Raw genomic sequence first — 21,546 nt, 5'->3', positions numbered from 1 at the left:
ACTTCTTTCTTTCTGTAACTCTTCCCACGGCTGGCTGGATCACTTGGTGGTTTCTATGTCCCTTCCCTGCCTTGAGGCAATGTCAGCTTCTCCATACAGGCTGAACAGGCTTCACACACTTTCTCTGGAGTCTGGGGTAGCTTTACAAACCTTGGAGCTGTGCAAAGGTACAGGAAATGTCCTGCTGGCTGCTGCCACCACCCAGGATTCAGGGTGACGGTCTGTGAGGCCAACCAAGTGGAAGGTGCTGATGGCAACCTTCAGAAGGAATCCTGAGGAAGGGAGGAACCTACTTGTTACCAAACATTGCAGCAATTCTGTCGGGTTTTTTCCTCTGTTTTCTCATGTTTCCTGCTTGTGTCCTGCTGCCACCAGTCTGTGCAATTCCACAAATTAAAAGTTGGAGCTTTTTTCAGGTGAATCTTGGGGAGTTAGAAACACAGCTGCCACTCAGCACAGAGCTGTACCTACAGACTGATGATGACTTGCATGCACACACATGAACATTGCAGCGTGCTGACACATTGCTCTTCTGTAGCTGCTTAGGGACAGGAATACATTAGTGCACACCAGAAAAAACTCAGCATTAAAGGAAAGCTGTGCAACAAAAGGATGTTGCACTTAAAATAATGTTTGGGGTCATCCAAGGAAGACAGACAGGATGGAGGGCAGGTAAAGCATGTACAGCATATTCCTTATTACTCTCTTGTGATGTTCAGCAATTTACAAAGGTACCAATGCCAGATTCAGACTGTCTCACCAGGATCTGACACGTTATAAACCGCAAGGTAAAAAATCAAACACAATGGCCTCACCTACTTGATAAAAATATGGGAGTGGTTTCTTTATATCTCATCCGCTCTTAAGGGAAGAGATAGATGGTCTGGGGCAGCAGAACTGGAAACTGTTCAATAGGAAGTAATATAATCCAAAGTCCTACGTATTTTTAAGCTGTTCAGCCCTGCCCCCTCATAAAGCAGGTATTTCAGTCTGTGGCACTTGTGTTAATTGAAGGCCCTCTTAAACGAAAATGAGGAAAGCCACACTAAAGTCTCTCAAGATTCCAGATAAGACGTGCAGCTGGTTTAAATAAGCAAAATGTCACCAAGGCCAGAGGAATCGCTGTGTTCCTCCCTCTCCTGCCGCTGCAATCCCTGAACTTGCCCCTACATTTCCATGCTCCCCAAGGAGCAGAGCACGTCGCACGTCCCTGCAACGCCTGTCCTGGCTGCTCAGTCTGTGCTGCAGCTGGAGCCCTGGCCCTGCCCCAGGGACACGGCCTGTCAGCCAGCCGGGAGTGTCTGGCCAGGGCGGGAAGGGAGGCCTGAGTTCCTGTCATTTCCTCTGTGATTATTTCAAGATTTTTCAGTAGAAGTCTTTACAGGATGGGTTGGGCCGTTTTATCAGAGCCAGATTTTGGCAGGCTGGTTCCCAGGGAGGTCCTTTTCGCCCCGCAGCCCTTGGCCAGAGCCTGCAGACCTCACTTACCTCCCCAAATCCAGCACAGCTTGGCCCAAGCCAAGGGCAGCCTCAGGTCTGCAGGGAGAGACAGCAGGGACTGCCAACCCTCCCCGCAGGAGAACAGGCTTTTGAGTTCATTTAAGAAACAACGCTTAGACCTTGGCTGGTGACAGGCAGTCCCGACGGTGCTAATATAAATCTCCAGGTCACTTGCTTGACAAGGGCAAGGTTAATCCTTCATAAGCAAGAACACTTTAAACTTTCCAACCAGACTTTGTTTTCCCAATCTCTCTCTTTTTGGCCTCACATTTTAAGCAGAACAACAGTCAGCAAAGCGAGCAGGAAACAACAGCTCCTTCCTGCCGCAGAGCCCCAGCCATCCAGGCAGGGAACTGGCCTGCCCTGGGGCTGGGCTTGGATGTCGCCCAGCGCTGACCAGCATCCTCCCTCTGAATTAGAAACATACAATAGTTTGGGTTGGAAGGGCCTGCTAAAGGTCATCTAGTCCAGCCTACTGTCACTGTCCTGCTGCCATTAAAGCTAAGTAAAAGACTGGGACAGAGATTATCGCAGCTGAATACCAGTAAACAGCAGCAGAGCAGTGGTTCTGTGACAAATGTGGTAATGATTTTTTGTTTAATCATTTCTAAGTTCTCTACACTTCACATATGTGTTCCTATTGCCTGCAGTGATAGGACAAGGGGTGATGGTTTTAAATTACAAGAGGGTAGATTTAAACTAAATATAAGGAAGAAATTTTTTACAATCAGGCTGGTGAAACACTGGCACAGGTTGCCCAGAGAAGTTGTGGATACTCCATCCCTGGAAGTGTTCAAGGCCAGGTTGGATGGGTCTCTAAGCAACCTGGTCTAGTAGAAGGTGTGCCTATCCATACCAAGGGGGTTGGCCTTTAAGATCCCTTCCAACCCAAACTATTCTTTAATTCTATGAGACAGCTTCTGTTAGGGGAAGGGAAGGTGGTGTGCCAAAGATTGAATACAACAGAGAACATTTATTTGAAGAGAAATATAATAGTAAAGCAATTAAATCATGACAGTACCAAATATTTTCAAACAGAAAATATTATTGAGAGGAGAACTCAAAACACAGTGTATTAGAGGTTTAGTCAGCATAAAGGAAGGGAGGATGGAGGGATGACAGAATGACAGTACTATAGTGCAGAAGAGGTTTTTAACATCCACATTCATTTTATTGTGCACATGCATTAAAGGTCCCTATGAAAATATGTAAAATTTTGTGTCCTGATTGATGAGAGCAGAGTTGACCCACATCCCTTCCCCTTCTCCATGGTCTAGCTTTTGGAATACCACTGCTACATTATCCTGCTTTGCTGGATGCTCTTTATCTTGGCTGTTACAAAGTCCATGTGGGAGAGCAATACCGGGCACTTTGGTATTTTCTGGGCTTTCCCCTGCCCAAGGGTGTACTGTTTGTGAGGTTGCCAGAAATCCTTCTCTTATTCTGTCCATAATCCACTACCTGAAGGGTCTGGCTCCCTGCCTGGGCAGCTGCAAAGAATTAGCCCAGCTGAGGTTCAGCACATAAGGAGGGAGTGCAGACAAGACTTCTTTTTTGCCATTCAGTCCACTCAACCTTCAAGAAACCTTGGAATTAAAAGTCCTAAGTACAAGTGTTGAAATTGACTGTAAGGTCACAGTGCTGCTTGTGGCAGTCTTTGTTTCACTGTTGCAGATTTGCACCACTTCAAAAGTGCTGTGAAAGGCCCTATTTTTTTATTTTTGTCTTGCAACCCATCCTTGGGATGTCTTTGGTGGTTCATATTAATTTACATGCTTTCCTAAGAGTTATTGTGTCTTTTTTTTTCATTACAAAGAACTTTAGGTATTCTCGCAAAAGAATAATGTGTTTGTTTCAGATGGCTTTGCTGATTCCCAACATCAGTTTTTCCCAACATCAAGCTGAACAGTGCTTTCTACTTCCTTTTCTGGATGTACTGGCCCTCACAGATTTTAAGTATCTGTTTGGACTAAAGCATTTTAGAAAGTACATTTCCCATTCATTCTCAATTCATTGGTCTTTACCTTTCACAATGCTTCCAAAAGTTGTAACAATTGAATATTGGCCTTGAGAACTTCTGAGGTTTCCAAATGCTCAGCAGTTCCAGAAAAAAAGAAAGCCCAATTATAAATCACTACCTGATGAAAAGAGAGGCTTTCTAAGTAAGTTCTACAGCATTATTCCTAAAACATAGCCAAAAAGGGCCTCAAAAGTATCCCAGGCCACTATCTTCCCCAAGACAAGGTCAGCTATGTACTTCAGATATGTTAACCTCTTAGCCAGTTCCCACAAGGATAATTACTTGCTGATGACCAAGTTAGAAAGTATTTCTCCCTGGACAAAGCAGTAGATTATTTATTTCATGCCCTGTTGTTGCTTATTTTTAGTAGTTCTCATGTTTCATTTTCAGAGCTGAAAGGAATTGGTTTGAGGTGAACTGGATTATTCCTGCATACAAAGGGGTTCAGTTTAATGTCTGGCAGGAATCAATATAAACTGGAAAAGGAAACCTACTTGCAAATGGAGGGAAATACAACCTTTGCTACTTCTTCCACAGTTTTCTTCAATATTGATTATCAAGGACACCTCCATCTTCTTGCTAGTCTTTGAGGACTGATGCTCAAATCTGCCCTGTGACTTGTCCCTTTGCCAGCATCCATTTACTCAGGGCACTCTTGTTCCCCTCCTGGGGTCTTCTCAGGGCTAATACCAATACAAACCTGGCTCTGAGGATCACCACCATTATTAACCCCAAAGAAAAAAAAGCAAGAGAAGATGTGTTAGAGAACAAGATGGGGAGAAGTGCATGTCCTTGTACTGCAATGGAGAAAAAGTCTTTGTAATGTTCTCACTCCTACTTGCCATTCTGATGAATTCATCCACCCTGACACAAATAATCTACAAACAGCAAACAAACCCTTTCTAGTAGTCTGTCACTTTACAGGAAATAAACAATGGCACAATTACTCACTAATATCTCATAGAAGTCACGCTAATTGCTTCTGCTGAAGCTCCAGGCCTCCTTATCAAACCTGTCAGGCTGAAGTAGCTGAAACTCTATAAACCAGTAAATAATTAACTTTGAAAATTTCCTTCTTGCATCTCCTGGTGCCTCTTTTGCCTGCAACAGTGAATGGCTGAGCAACAATTCACAGGATTTCTGCGGAGAACCTGTTTTCTCTTTGTGCCACATTGATGTGCACTTTAAATAAATTGAACACTTCCAAAGAAATCAGGCATGTAAATAATAATCAAGAGAGCAAGGTCTGGACATGCTGGGGACATCCCTTCACCCAAGCTCCTGCCACGGCAGGGGTGAGGGCTGCCATGGCAAGGGGGCAGTACCAGCCCCCCAACCCCATTTCTCTGGGTAGGTTTGTTTGTAACATCTCTGCATCCTTATTCTTCTTTGCAGGACGATGCCAAGGTCTGACATTTGGGCCAGAGCTCCTGTCTGAAGCAATGACTTCTCTCTGATCCATTGCAGTCGAGTCCCATGAGGAAACACCACAAGATGCTCTCCTTCCTGAGAAATACCTGCCTTTTCCTCCTTTCTGTGGTTTAATTAAAGCATTTTAGCAATTTCTGCTCAGCAGTTTCACCCTGTAGGAACTCTGTCAGCTCCAAGATTTTGCCTTGGGAGTGCAGCCATTTTGGGTGTGTGCCTGGGCATCAGGGCCTACCTCTCATTTACTTTTACCAGCTCAAACATGCTTTAACCCACAAAAACTCCTTAATGAAGCTGCACATTCTTAGCAAACCCAGCTCCTTCAAGACTATACTGGTACTTTTATCATTCCAACCATCTTGTTTTCTGATAGGGCCCCAGTGCCTGCCTGCAAGCATGTTTGTTTACACAAGAGATGCTGGTCGTCTGCAGATTTCTTAGTCCTGACTCAAAAGAGCCACTGCAAAGGTACAGCAGTGGGAGGTAGATGGAGTTTTGTACCTGGCAAACAGTCCACGTGCTTACGTGCACATTGCAGCCATAGGCACTGCAACCTTTCCCATCCTGCCAACTTGTGTGGGTCAGTAGTGATGGGTCATCATAGAGAAAAAAGCTAAATTATGCCTCATGAGTAACCTTCAGGTCCACAGCTGGTCTCCAGCAGCACAGACATAGGACAGCAAGTCACATGAGGTCCTACTCCATTTGGAAAGGTTCCCCTTCCCTCCCAGAAGCTGATTTGCAGCTGGGGCCTCTGGCAGGAAACCAACAGCATGGGGTAACACTAATGAATTTGAGTATTGATACCACTCCTGCAATAGCCACTCTGCTTCTTCACACCTTCATTTGCTACCAAACTACTCGAAATTGGGAGCAGGAGACACTCCTGTTGTGCAGCAGCAGAGAATCCATGAACATCAAGGAGGTCTGAATCCCCTGGGGCAGGAGAAAAGCCAAGGCAGCTGCGATGCCTGTCCCTCTAAGGGTTCACCCACACTCCCTAGTTCCATGTATATAAATTAAAATTAACTTATTAAAGTAAATTAAACTTGTCTGAAACCATTCTCTGGCAGAGAATAGCAAACACCTTTTCTTATTGAAGTCTCAGCCTCTAAAGCCACACAGCTTCACCCAGGCTACCCACTGGACAGGGTGCCTGACACATGCTAATTCCCAAATCTTAGCTCAGCCTCACCTGGTGATCATCTTTCCCAAAGGCCAAAACCAGGCTAGGAACCGCTGTACTGGTTTAGATGGTTTGGAACCATGCCACACAAAAAGCTTCCCGATGGTACTTAGTTTGATGCAGGACATTTTTCTCAGCCAAAATTACCTCCTTACTGGACCATGACACCTAGAGATGAGATTTGATCCTGAATTCAGTGACCCTCTTAGCTGACTGTTCTTAATGAAGAGAAGGCATTTCTGTGGATGTATGTTCTTTGTGGATTTCTCAGGTCAACCATGGTCTTTAAAAATCTGATTTAATCAATCAGTATGACCAAACTTGCCTTCCCCATAAGTTACTGCTTTACATATTAAAACAGCACACCTGGTGCTCTCTATGTTTGGGAAAAAAGAGGCTTGCAGCTGACCTATAAAGTATGTTATTAACTTACACCTTGTTCGGTTTCTCCAGAAACCAGTCCCTTGGAGTGCAGACTTGCCACAATAGAACGACGAGTGGCCTGTGGTGCCCTGTGTTCCCCTGGGTTCTGCTCCATCCCGTAGGCAGCTCCCTGCACATGTGACTTTGCTTGCAGAAGAGGGAGTATCAACACCACTGAAAGCTGTTACCCATTAATAAAGGCTGGTTTTAATTGAGGCATGATAAATCATTTCAAGTAAGTTATAAATGTTGGTCAATGGATCTTCTAGCAAAATCTTCTAAACAAACTATTCCTAGTTTGCTTCAAATGGTAGTATAGACTTTCAAAGACTGAATGCTAAGGAACTAAAATACTTAAATGTAACAATGGGTTGCATTATTAAATAAATTGATAGTTATTTAATCAGTTATTAGAAATCTCAAAATAAGTGCTTTAAAAACCTGAAAATAAAATAGTCAAAGAATGTAAAAAAAGCTGTCTTCACTGTTTTGTGTACAGCATACTTTAATCCTAAAAAGATGCTGCCAGATCAACATTAAACATCCTTTCTGTATACTAGTGATTACACTGGACTAAAGATGAAGGGAATTAATGTCACCAAAACAGCACAGGTTCTCCATTTTCTCCACAGAGCTTTCTGTCCCATGTGGTACTTGTGCTTTGCAAAGGGCTGAGACACTTTGCTGGGAAGCTTCTAAGGGAATTTAATTTAATAAACAAGTTTAATTTTTAATAAGGATGGTAAGAAGTTTGGTAAATGTTGTGGGCAGGCAAAGTGATGGCATGAAATCTGAGGGGAAAAAAATACATACATACATACATACATACATATACATATATACACACATCAAATACTCTCTGGTACTACAGAGGGAGGAGAGGAGTGATTTTCAGTAGTATTTGGGCAAAACCCCCAATTATTAAGAAAAGCACCAAATTACTAACACTGACTCACTCTTTGGCATGATGTGGGTAGATTTCCTACTGTTATCTGTAGTTGTGTTCTGGTCTGGTTCTGACATGTTGTCAGTAGAGTGGTTTGCAAAGTGTTAGCCTGGGGTCCAATAGTTCTTTTGTGCCATTCAGTATCCTATAAAATACTGATATTTTTTATTATTATTTTTTTTAATATCTTCACATACCTCAAAATTCAGCCACCTGTTTTCTTCCTGCAGTCATCTCCACAGCCCCTACTATTTGGCTTACTAGCACTAGTGGAGTTCAGTTTATAGGTTTCTTTCCCTCTTAGATGTTTGGTCCTGTCTCTTCCTGGCTGCTTGCTCCAGGAAGGGCCTCTTCCTTATCCTGGCTGGTAACAGGAACCCTTGGGAGACACAGAGATTATCTCGTTTCATCTTGCAAATTCACAACCAAAGAAGCAAGTGTCAGCACACTTTGTTTGGCCTGCACTGCTAAAAGTGGTCAAGTACTTTAGAATCTATTTTTTATTACTAAATTTTTCAAAGGAATTAGGTACTTACACAGTTTTTAGGTTCTGTAGCCCTCATCCAAAAGAGCATCTGTTTTGGCATTGGGATATCCAATGCGCTTAAGATGACTTAATAAAGAGCAATGGTATGTTTTGCTTCATCTTAAAGAGCACAGTAAGGTATTTATATGAGAATTAACTATTGATTAAAATAGAGATATGTATAGGGAATTTTATATTAAAGTAAAATATTATACAGAGAACTTTATGCAACCAGAATATAGAGAAAGAGCACCAGAGCTGTGCCTAGACTTAGGGGAACTGGATGCTCTGACCTGCATGGTACCTGGCCAAAGCATCTCCTGGTGGCCAACATGCCTTCCAACAAGGCTTCCTTCCCTAGGGAGACAAGAGAGATGGAGGGGAACATTTAGTACACAGCCATCTAATTTACTGAGTGAAATACTAGAACCAGAAGATGAAAAGTGCTTAGCAGCTCCAGTGTGTATCTTAGTACAACAGGTGAATAAGGGAAACAAAAGTGAAACATAAAGCAAGCCAATTACAAACAACAGATTTGTAAGTGCAGAGGAAGGTGACACCTTAAGCCAACCTACAAAATCCCTGTCAGCAGGTATTGTTGAGAGTGAGGTTCCAAAACATCACTGGACAGTTAAGAGGGTAATGAGGATGTTTGACATTTTTAGACAGGATTGAAAAACTGCTGGAGGTATAAACCACTGTGCTTCAGAGTCCCATCCCTCAAATGGTCAGAGGTAGAATTCAAGAATATTTGACACTTGTCCTCTAAGGAGCTTCTTAAACCTTCTGCTGAAGCAGCTGGCACTGTTTGCCCTAAAAACAAAATACTGTAATCCATACACTGGGTTGGATTTTAATATCCATTTGAGATTACATGAACTGCTGTGAATTGACTGATCAAATCCTGATCCAATATTTAAGTTAAACAGTATTTTAGATAAAAAGGCAAGAAGAACAGCCTGTTTTCTGTCAAAGAGTGGTGGACTACACCATCAAGAGATATCATCCTGCTAGATACAGATGTGGGATACAGAAGTAGAAATCTTGTGGTTTTATCTGCACAAAGCTGATCTAACTCAATCCATCTTTGAATGACAAAAGGCCTATTTGCTCTGCCACAGTAAGAGCAAACAGGATTCAAGGATTGACTGTTTAATTAAGCATCATGGCTTCAAATAAGTGCTTTTCTGTGTTTAGGAATCAGTTTCAAGGTCATTTAGCAAGTGGGAATGTCATAGAAGAGAAGGCACTCAGTCCAAAAGCAGGGAAGGCAGTATCTTTCTCTTGGCAGTAGATTAGCAAAGAAAATGTTGATACAAGGCAATGACATACTGTCCTGAAAATGCAGATGAGTCTACATAATATTTGGATATGGAAAGTGCAGTGGTGTTATCAGGACCACTTGGCACCACTGTGTTAGAAATTTAGGTGAATTAAGGCCATGTAGCCACAGAGAGGAAAGGTCAGGGCAAAATGTATTGACAATAAAGTATGTCTAATAGATTGTGGGTAATTTCAGCTGAGTCACTTGGACAATAATAGAGTAAATCCCAGCATTGTGAAGAGCAATCCCACCTACATATTTTGGAACTATTCCAGTTTGCTTAGCACTTTCCACAAGGCATTTAGCAGGGATGCCCTTTCAACATTTTGCTACATGAATCTTCTGCTTGTGTGGTTTCAGTCAGTTCCCAGAACATAAATTAAGTCTCAGATGTTAGATTTATGCTACAGTTTGTTTCCTTGGGGTTTTCATGCAAGATTTAATAATTACAGTGATATTTAACACTGTAAAAATCTGTGAGTCTTTGGGAGAAATTCAAGTCTTTACAACTTGTCACATGGAGTCATCTTACTTCTACAGTTTATAAACGTATTTCCTCTAACTTCTAGTTCTACTGCCCAGAGGGTAAATTACTAGGGGTAATTTAAAACTTTTGCTTTACTGCATGCTAATTTGCACCATTTGAGAAGGTTTAGCATGTGTTACTGGTTGATGAGTCCTGTCATAATTTAGCTCCCTATTGTATGTCTGACCTTACTAATCAATATGTCTTGTTTACATTATGTTGCAGAACAGTTCTCATGTGAAGCCTTTATAACTCAATTGTCTGTCAGATGAGATTCATTTGATCCTCATCTTGGAAACAGAAGCTCCACATAAACTAGATCTACTTGGATACTAATGAAATTATAATAAATGTTGGCATGCAGTTCCTTTCATTTTCTTTGTAATGATAAATGTCATAGTAGGGAATTGCTTGTACCCACAGTTGACTAGAGTAAGACAAAGAGCCTTTTTTTCTTTTTTTTAGCAAGCAGTTAGAAATCCAGACTTGTGTTGCAAAACTTGAGGTAGTTCTAGCTCACCTAATCTTGCAGTACCTGAAATTCTTCCTATCTCCTCTCCTGTCCAGTATGACTAGAAAAAGTTGCAGCTGTTTAGTAGATCGTATTTCCATCTTTATTGAATTTAAACTCTCCTCAAAGTCCTGTTAGGGAATGCAGTGTTGTGACAGTGCTGAGGTGACAGTACTGTGCAGTTTTGGTGAAGCTCAGGCAACAAATTATTACCTACACTTGAACCTTCCCTATGCCTCCTCAGCTGCTCTGAAGCACAGAGACACTACATTTTATGTTTTATTTCCCAGGATCAAATCCCAGGATTTGATGGAATTGAAGCTGGAGCAGAGCCTTCCAGAACATACCTACAGGCTTAAATCAAGGACCTTTTTCAGCAGAGTGCACAAGTGCACCCTTACCCCCCCAGCGATGGGAGACGCCATCACCCATACTCCATGCTGGTGTATGTAAATCCCATCAGTGCTGGGCTTTAAAGGACACACCACCTTGCACTGTGAGTGTTCTGGTCTTCAGTCTGTTTGTAGGGAACTGCTCTAATCCAGCCACAAGTATCGTGCCCCGTGGCATGGAACCCAGCAAGGAGGGACAGAGAACAAGACAGAGGTCTGTAGGCTGGTATTGCCACCAGAGTCACCACATCATCAAACTGAAGGATGACTTTTGCTCCACCAAATTGTCCCCTGAAGCATCCACGGTGTGAGACACCCTGTGATCCCCTCTACACAGTGAAGACATCTTGCTACTCATAGTTTCTCTGTATCCCAAACTCTGGGGCTGGAGCACCTAACATTTCAGTGTGGGAATGCTTCTGGGGCAAGTTCAGCTTTTCTTTTGCTTCATCTGATGATATTTTAGTTTGAAAGGGTTTTCCTTCTAACCATATTGAACAGTTTAGGGTGAGGGAGGGTGGAGAAAATGTAAGAAACAAACAGAAATTTTTCTCATAGGATTTCTTACTTTTATCCTACTTTGAAGTCTCCCTAATTAATAAATCTTGAATCTAACCACGCCAGGGTGTTTCAAAAGGACAAGCTGTTTTTTATTCTTATGCAATAGCAATTGAACACCCTTTTTCGTGTGATACACTTGATCAATGCATGCTGTTATCTTACCATATGCATCAATCAAATATTCCCCAAGGTATGTATGTCAGAGCCAGGAAAGAAGAATTTGCCTCTGCAGCCACACAACCAGTGAATCCCATTGGGTTTGTGCCTTACTCAGAAGCACATGTTGAAAGTATTACTGTAAGACAGATGATCCTGGGAAGCCAAGCAGCATCCTAAGGGCACATGGCAACAGATCCATTTTTTATACAACCCAAGAGTCTGAATGAGTCCAATGTTTGGTAGATTGCTAGAATCTAGCAAGTGAACAAGGCCAGGGCACTTCCATTTCTGCAGTTAACCCTGTCCTAGAGGAAAGAGGTTATTATACCACCTGGCTTCCTTGGACTTAAATGATCCCAAAAGACCTCTTTCACCTTCATTGGTGAGGGGCTAGTAAATGAAGACATAAACTTGCACATCTGGCTGCACAGTGGGATGCTTTAATTATTCTGCTTCACCACCCTCTCCTATGCAGAAGAGTGTTCACAATGCTGGCACAGGGACTCACAAAACTCCACGTGACACTGTATGTATCTTGTTTAGGAGATTGAAAAGCTGACAGCAAATAAACCAGATACTCCAGACACTGAACAATTTCCTGTCCCACATGAAAAGTCAGCTTTGAGGTGTTGACTCCAGACTGCTTCTCCTACATAATACTTACCAAATGGGCTTCTTGATAGCAGGTACCTGTTGGGATGGCACCTTTTTTTTCTGTCCATTGCCATATACGATATGGACTTCCACAAATGTTAGCCATTTCAAACTGGATTTAAAGCTGATTGGTGCTGCCAGAATCAAGCAAAAGTTGTTCAGAGGAGTTACAGAAGATCTGGTCCCAATCTCTTCATAACTGGGCCACTCCCTGCAATGACCATCTTCAGGTGAATCACTTTTTAATTTTAAAAAGACTAGGATATAATGTCTATAGAGTAAGTAGACCTTGGTATCAGTGCTATTTATAAGGCTGGTGTCTTGGAAGGGAAAAAGCCACTCACAAAAATAATCTGTCAGAAACACTCATGTCTTTTCTTTTTCCCAAGAGGGTGACTTGCAGTAAAAACCTGTATAGTTCAGGAGACTCAAATACTCGGGGTCTCACTCGTGATAGTAGCTCAAGCTCCAGATAAGCTCATGAGAATTACCAAGCTGTGAGTTCTGCTATGCTCTGCTTCCTTTTTGTAATCATTTCCCCAATCTTAAAATTACAGGTCAGTTGACTGCTGCCAGATTCATCTTGTGCTGTTTCTGAAAGCTTTTATTTGTTAACAAATCACCAGTGAATAGCAACCGCTGCCTCCTTTAATAGGCCTCTATGTATTTCATTCCTGATAAGATAGGATGATTATAAACTTCTGCAACTCTCAGGACTGAGAGAACAACTAACCTTTATTTACTTCATAGATCCTGACAATTACTGGTGGAGTTACACTGGAAAGTTTGTCAGAAGCCTTAATTAGACTTGCTTACAACTGTGCATCCATATCCCCATGAGAGCAATCTGCCCACAATTCTGTCACCCCAGGCTCTGTGGACTGATGAGTTTTCACAAGCAAATTAATTTCTGAGCAAGAAACCTCCAGGTGAAGGTGCTTCTGGGAAAGGCTGCACTAGGGACATTCTTCTCCACTGCAGAGCTGTCACTTGCCTCAACACGTCTGTGGAGGAGTTGTCTGACTGGAGACTCCCTCTCATTGATGACATTGAAGGATAATTCTCCACGTACCTCAGGTGTGAAACTTCTCCATAGCTCTGCATGGTTCTTTGTATTTCTACAACCTTTTCATTGTAGTCAATACCTCTCTGTTCAAAACTCCTAAACCCATCATAACAAAGCAGAGAGAGAAATGGAATATGGTGACCTGATTTGCACAGCAACTTCAGCTAACTGACAAGTTTCATGTCCTGTCCTGGGGACGATGATCTGTAGGAGCAGCTCTTTCACCTGCATAAGAAACAATCCCAGTGCATTGAAAGCTTGTGTGAAAACTGAACCAACGCTGCTATGAGCAAGTATAAAAATACAAGCCACAGGGAGCAGGCAAGTAACAACAGAGAGGGGGGACTGACATGTAAGAGGGCAAATTATCTGAATCATAACTGAGGCCAAAATCTTCCTTTGGCAGCCTCCCCTAAGGAGCTATCTATATACCAGCAATCCCTATACCAGTTTGCCCAAAGGCCTAATCTTAAAAATGCTACCTTAGAGTTCCCTCTGCATAGGATGAGAATATACAAGCACATTTACATCCAAAAGCTCATGAGCATCAGAGCTGTCCCCCAAATCATTTTAGAATACATTTTCCTTTCTAAGTCTTAGTCCAGCTGCTAAAACAGAATAACCCATGGATGGAGAGGACAGGAGAAATAAAAGAAGACCACTTAATGGGCACTGTACTCATCCCTTGTGTTGTGATAGCTGAGTGTATAACACACCTGCTGTACAGCTGAAAAGATGTGTAAAGACAATATTCTACAACAGTCAGACATACAACCATACCAAAACCCATGTCTCCTTCTACTGCTGTTTTCATGATTTCAAAGGCTGTCAGACTATGTAAAGTACAAGATGTCACACGTACCTTTGATCAGTCCCCAGCTGATGAAGGCAGTGAGCCTGACAGCTTCATTGAGGCTAAATTGAAGAGCAATGAAGTTCCTTTATGGAGGAAGATGGTTGGACACAGCAAAAATCACTGCTCAAGTACACCACAGGGGACATAAATTTGCAATAGAAAGAGGAGCTTGAAGACAACTGGTTGAGCTACATGAGCCTGAAAGAATCAGCAGGCCAGCAGACAGAGTAAGCAACTCCAGTTTTGATCATGAAGGAAGCAGGAGCTCTTTGAAACATCAGCTTAGCTAGAAATGAAAGGCTGGGCATAGCCAGTAAAAAAAAGTACTAATTTTGGTGTGCTCCATTTGTAGATACTGTCCTAAAGATGTATGAATTTATCAAAGGGTTTATTCTCCTCCTCAAAGAACCTGGGTAACTGTTCAGGCCAGAAGCAAGCACTGTGTGACTGCAAGATACGTACACTGAAACACTGCTAGCACAGAAAAACAGCCCCTCCCTGATGCATAATCCGACCTAAAAATTGTATCACAACCTCTTCTACAGATACTAAATAGCCTGTAAAATCAAGATAAGGTATTTTGCTAAAATAAAAAAAAATGCAGTAGAAAGGGAAATTACTGACTTAATGAAGTTAGTAAAGAAGACTCTACAGATTATACTGTTTGGGAAGTAAGAATAAAATCATACTTGCACTTCCTGATCTTAACATTTATGATCAAAGTAGGTATCTTGTCAGAAGAAATATTTTGTTTACTCCTTTAGTTTCTCTTAAGAGAAAATATGCATAAAACCCAGTTGATCTACACTTTGCCTAAGGAGCTATTTTGCAAAGGACGTGAATGAGAAGACATGCATCCTCTCCCAAGCATGGCATAGAAGAATGCCTAAAAGCAGAGGAGTTACTTTGCCTGATACAGTTATTGGGAGTATAAGCCTAATTTTACAATTCAGGTAATAAAGATGAAGTAATTAGTTAATACTTCATGCCTCATACAAAGTTATTAACATGGTTTTGGTTGTGAGATTTGGGGTGGTTTTGTGTTTGTTTTGTGTTGTTTGGTTGGTTTTGGTTTTTTTTTAATCCCCTATTCATTACCTTGCTTGTATCTGCTTGTGGCTTTCTGTCGGGCTAACTGCCCTAGAGCTCATTACCTTGCCAGTGTTGCGTCCATATGGATCAGGACATAGCTTCACATTCATGATTTAAAACAGAAGCAATACTGAACAGGATGCCCACACTTACTCCATCCATTCCCAGCCACAATTACTTGTTTCCTTCCATGTGCACTAGTCTGCAGACACTATATGACCACAGATATGGCTGTAAAATAATACAACCCTGCAAATAAAAAGAGTCCTTTTCAACCAGAACAGAGGAAGAACCACAAAGCTCCAGAGTCAGCACAATACTAGTCATGTGTGCCTGTATGGTGGGGAAATGATGGGCAGTAAATGTAGAGACATTAGATGCTACAGACAGATTGTGCATGTAAAAAGCAATATCCAAGAGAGGAAACAGTGCATGGAAGAAATCAGCTTTCCAGCAGACTGCATGGCAGCCACACTAAGTATAGAATATACAAGAGACATTTCTTTGCACAGCTGGTTAATTTCTAAGATTTCATATAATCAATTAACATCCTCCACATTCTCTGCCTCAAGAAAAGCTCAAGGGTCTTGTTTCATCTTTTCTTTTCTCTAAGCACTAGAAAATAAATTATCAGTTTGCAGTGCCAAAAGGCAGGTCTCTTTTTATCGTTAATGTACAAGAGATTACTTCCATGGTAGGGTGAGAGACTGTCTTACACATTACAGCTCTGCTCCGACAACACCTGGACCTCTGTATGTGTATGCCTTATATTGCCTGATTGAGCTCTAGGAGCTCTGACTTGCTTGTTAACCTTTAATAACTAGTCCAACTTGCCAGAGTATTTAGCAGGCCAAATTCCATCTTGTTTCTTATTTCATTTTAGTGTAAAAATTCTTGGAGTCACCAGAGGGCATCATTACAGAGTGCTTTTTAAGTTCCCTATAAACAATAATAAAGTAGATTTTGGGAAAAGTGCCTGCTTAATAGTCATGGGAGTCCTTAGAGAGACTGTGGCATTCAGAGGACAAGGGAGTATTTCTGTTTGCCCTTTCCTTAGACTCAGCACAGAACCACACATACTCTGCATTGCTGCAAATACTTCAAAGAAAAATTCCATTGGAAATAGTTTAGCTTAATTATAAACAGATCCAAATCAGCGAATTAGCAATGGAGCAATTAAAAAGGTGTGTTTCATCTTCAGCCATCTCTTCCTTTCCCCATCTTCCTCAAACATCTTCTTTTAGCTGAATTTGTTGTGATGAATCTAAGAGATTATGACAATCAAAAAGAAACCAGAATCTTACATACCTTATTTCACTTGAGTTTAGAGGTTTTATTTCCATTCAACACTTAGGTTTTTCTTCTCGATTGTGGCTTTGCCTCGCAATGTGTTTCATCAGCAAAGAAAAATCATTTACCTTCCTTTACCCAAAGGGACTTAAAATGAGGAGTCAGCCTCCTATCAGTAGCATACAGCCTCCTAGCTCTCCCTGCCAGCACGGAGTCTGTTCAGCTAATTCCCACACCTCTTCATGAGCTGTTGCTGCCAGACCTGCAGCTATGTTAAGAATAAAGCAGTTCCTTTCCAAACACATTTTCAAGGACTTGTATATTTTTGTACAGTATCAGACTTTGCATTATGACATCCTTTCCACTGATTATTGATAGATTCATTTGAACTCTATTCATGCTTATCTGGAAATATAATCTCGCACGCAAGCACAGAATGTGGCAGCAGAGCTCAGAGTTGGCTCCTGGACACATCTAGGAAGGTGGAATTAAACAATCCATTTTTTAAAAGGCAAGAGTTAACTGCTGCAATACTGAATAAGGATTGCTGCAAACCAGCAGCTCTGCTACACACACTCTTGCCTGCCCCCTGCCTTCATCCTGTAAATGCAAGATATTACTTTTCAGTTATGTCATAAATTGTGTAATACTAAACTTTTGCATTCACAGCATCCTTGTTGCACTGATGAACTTGGTTCATTGTGAGCATTGACTATCTTGTCTCCTACACACACAAATACGCTGAATATTTTAGGGAAAAGCATATATACACATCTACTGTGAAACAGCAGAACAGGATGTGAAGCAGCAATTTGGATTTAGTATTTTACAAAGTGTTGCTCTTGTACTTCAGCAATGTCAGTTCTTGTACATGCTCAGTGCACACATTTGAATCCACAGACTTATCAGGCCTGTGCTAATACATGCATTTCTTTATCAAAAGATTACAGTACAGCTGACAGTCTTCTGCAAATTGTTACTCCATTATTCATTGAGCAGTAATTCAGATGCTTAGAAAACCTACAAAGATGACTTACTCCCAAGTTGCTGGATTTGTTTGAGCATTTCCCCCCACTTTCTCATATATTGCTTCATTTCATTGGGTATTTTAGGACTAAATTTGTGAATGACCTTTCCCCAGCAGCTACATCAGACCTGGCACTGTAAAATTTTTAAACACTGATATAAAGCTGTGCAGCTACAATGAGCCTTTTGTTGTTATTTTAAGGTAGGTAGGGTTAACGAAAGACAACAATGACTACACACTTTGCTCAAATTATTAATGACAACATTCTGTTCTCAGGAATGGCTGATCTTGCTTGGGAGATTTGTCTCTGAATTCATTTACATTAGCTATTTAGCTATGCAACCCACAAGTCCTGTGCCTTCTGAAGAGCTTCACACAGTACTTTGCAAAATCTGTACAGAAAAACCGTACTTAAAAAAATTTCTTTTCTTAATCTCTGTCTGAAGACTTTCCCCATCCTCTTCACGGAGAGAAAATTTAAGCAGAGAGACTTCAGTGAGCAAAGGAAGGGTACTTCCCCACCACCCCCCATCCAATAGCACCTCACAGATTCCCAAATGTCAGTCTGGATTGTTTTTCACACAGCATCAGGTATGGTCATGAGATGCTCCTTCTGAAGCAGATAATTATTAAAAATAGGAGACAGGAGACAAGATGGTCAGTGCTCACAATGGACAGAGTTCATCAGTGCAACAAGGTTTAGTATTAGCTCCATGGAGCACTGAAGAATCTTGGGAATTAAATCTCCCAAGGTCTACTAAATACACAAACTCCACAAAATTGTTGGAAGCTGGGACAGCAGCCCAGGAAGAAGCATTTATACCTGCTCTCTTAGGTTTCTATTACGGTACCTGCTTACAGTGTCCGCTGCAGACAGGATCAGTATCAAACAGATGGATCTCAGCCAGGCCCAGCACAGTCATTCCCCTTTTATATTCTAGCTGCTGCTCTGTGAAATGGTCATAATCCTCAGGAGCTTTCATGCAGAGGGAAACTTGATAGAAACTACTATTTTGCTATAAATGTTGTCACAGAATGGCAGGTACCCCACTCTAAAACTGCTCTGGGTCAATAAGCCTGAAATAAGCAGCATCTTTAATCTCTGAAGCGCCAGAAAAGTGCTGGCAAGGCACATGTTATGCTTAGTTACGTTTGCATCCTGGAGATTCCAGTAAGTTTGAGAGTTTGCATTAGGCCAGAAAAATGGTATTTGTGTCCTCTGAATGACTTTGAGTTCTACGTATCAAAAAAGGGTGAAATGTATTTCTTTAGGCATTGTCACCAAACACCCATGTTTTCAGATGTGACACAGCTGTTTAGTTAACTTTGTAAATTGATGTATGTAATTTACTCTGGAGTTTGCACTTCTGCTTATGGTCTGCTATCTGGAGAAATTAGGTATTTTCAGACAGTTGCAGCGAGCAATCTGAAAAAATATTTGAGTAGACTCGCAACTGACTTCCAAAGAAATGCAGCACGCTTTCCTGACACTATTACAGCCCAAAGAGGTGAATTATTATAAACATACAGCACAATCTAAATGAACAAACAAAAAAATCAAAACTTCCATCATAACAGTCAGTGAAGTTTGAAATTCAACTTAAAATCTGGCCCATCTGTGAAATTTAGTACTTAGCAGATATTGCTACTTTTGTGTGAATCTAAAGATTTTATTTTTGTCTTTTGGAAGATGTAGGTCTCTGTTTTCTGTTCAAAGCTTCATTTTGAATGGCCACACTGTAGCTAGGGTCAAGTCTGTGGACGCATCAACAAGTAATTCCTACACATCAGAAGCACACTGAATCACAATTAGGTGCCAAAGCATGCAGCAGTTACCCCCAAAACTAAACTAAAACCAAGGCTGAAGCTTGGCTCAGCCTCTGCTCCCGGGAAGCTGCTCACCTTACACTGCTCCTGGAGAAACAGCACAAGAGGGCGCCTGTTGCCTCCAACATCTCAAGTCCAACTTCCACAGATTGTCTTTTCTGCAATAGTATGTCATATTTCCAACAGCATGACAAAGCCCTGAGCAATGCCATAGCTACATATGGTTTAGCTTCAGTTTTGCTACCCTCCTGAAGGCATTTAAGAATATTTTCATCATCTATTAAATAAAGACTGGATTCTCTAGTAACAATTTCAAAGTCTGTATTTATTTTTTTGGGGGGAGGGGGAGGGGGGCGGGGGGCGTGAGGTGGTGGAAATCCTGCCATATGTGAGATTTAAATGTTAGGAAGCAAGGGAAACATCTCCAGACAAGAAGACAAAAGCCAAAGAGGCAAAATAATTTTATGTCAAATTTATTCTGGCAACCACCCAAACTCTGGACTTTGGCAGATTGCTTGTTGGTTGTAACAGAAGCCACTTCCTCTGCAGCAACAGGCATATCAACACTATTGTCTGCTTCCTGGGGATGGGCTCAGAGTATTTCAAGCTGCACAATGTTCTTATGTGGAGCTGAGGGACTGAAAAACACAGTGCCACAAACTCCCACCAGTGCCCTCGTGGGGAATACTCCCATACATACCTCTTTAGGAAATGAACTGGGGTATTTTTCCTCCCTGCTCTGGGGCTCTGAGCACTCAGACAGATCCATTCAGCAGGGGGGAGGAAGGCTCTGCCCAGGGCTTCTCCACAGCTGCAGATGACTCATGCTGGAAGAGCCCCTTTGAGCCAGATTTAAGAAGTTTTCCCAAGTTAATTTTAACACACCGATTTCTACCACTTTAAAGCACCTTGCATAATTGCAGCTTGCACAGCAGAACCTGGCCTGTGCACAGGCACAGACCTCACCGAGCAGCAGGCCCAGGCTGCTCCCCAGGGTTGCAGGGCCACCTACTCACCCTCTTGAAGCCACATTCCTCCCTCTCCTGCAGCAACATCCGCAAGGACAAACTGCTCCATCCACACTGCCTTCTTGGGACAGGCAGGAGAACCAGAGAAACAAACCCTGCTGCTCTTCTGGTATATGAAACAGCACTGGGCAAAGAGGACTTTGTCAGTGCCTTCCTCCCAGGAGCAGGGCTGCCTGGCCAGAGGAGCAGGGCTGTGTTTGAGGCTGCCATTCCTGCTTTGTCACTGTGTTGTTTGCTTACAGAAAGCGTATTACCTACCCTTCCCTTCTACAGCTCCACACAGGCTCTGGAGGCACACACAGAGCTGCACAGGCTCCAGGTGCTCACACACATTAGGTGAACACAGACATTCCTGTAAGTAGCTTCCTACTAAAGATGGCATGACATGGCACTGCTGCTACCTCTTCCTCCTGCTTCCCACTTCTATCCAGGGGAGGCTCAAAAAAAGGGACCTTCCATTTAGATTTTAGCCATCAGAGCAGGAGCAAGGTCTTCTTGTAGGGGCAAGAGAAAGCCTTTCTTGCAGGAGTTGGTGCAGAGCACACTACTGTGCTCCTCCCCAGTGGTGTGTGAGAATGACATCATTATGCCAATAAATGAGACAGGAAGTGCAACCAAGCAGAAAAACCACGGCAAGCGCCTGTGAAGTCCTGCCAAGAATGCTAACAATGGCGCTAACCAGAAAACAAGAAAAGGGTTTGGTTCATCTAATTTCTTCCAGCTTTAGTAATCTCTAGTGTCACTGTAACAGTAGATAGTTAAAAACTGGGTCCTTGGAGAGACAGTGCTTGGAGCCTTTTATGGTGACCCTCTACTGTCTTACCCCAGTCCACAAATTTCAGTACTCTGACATCAGTCTAATGATCCAGATAAACTGGCTGGGATTTCTGAATCTTCCCTTTTTTTCCCCAAGTTATGCTAGTGCATTACCAACTGTCTTGGTAAGCCATTCTTGCATCTATCTTTCTACCATGTGGATTCTTTCATTTTCCAGAAAATTGCAGCTGCCCAGGTCTGAGCCAATGCTTCTTTATAGTCACCCTATTTCATCTTGTAATGTGAACATACAGGCCCATCTGAACCTGATGTGTTAAGCAGTTCTCTCCATCAGTTCTAGAAATTTCTAACCAGATCCTACAAGCTCATAGCCAAGTTTGTGTCCCCTACCTGCCTTTTTTGTCAAGCAGCTGACAAACAACGGCAG

The 21,546-nt window shown here is 42.1% G+C and overlaps 1 protein-coding gene across 1 annotated transcript in view; it reads right to left on the bottom strand.

The window, feature by feature from the left end:
• The window catches only part of LOC310908682 (uncharacterized protein), a 47,612-nt gene that overhangs the window by 3,905 nt on the left and 22,161 nt on the right, over positions 1-21,546 (bottom strand). Inside the window, exon 3 of the mRNA XM_083859988.1 lies at positions 12,167-12,367. Coding sequence (XP_083716114.1) covers positions 12,167-12,367 — 201 coding nt within the window. The remainder of the gene's footprint in view (positions 1-12,166; positions 12,368-21,546) is intronic.

Source organism: Zosterops lateralis, assembly GCF_965231275.1.
Source record: "Zosterops lateralis genome assembly, chromosome: 4".
NCBI lineage: Eukaryota > Metazoa > Chordata > Aves > Passeriformes > Zosteropidae > Zosterops > Zosterops lateralis.
Note: the sequence above shows the minus strand (reverse complement) of the source record. Positions and strands in the feature narration are given on the sequence as shown.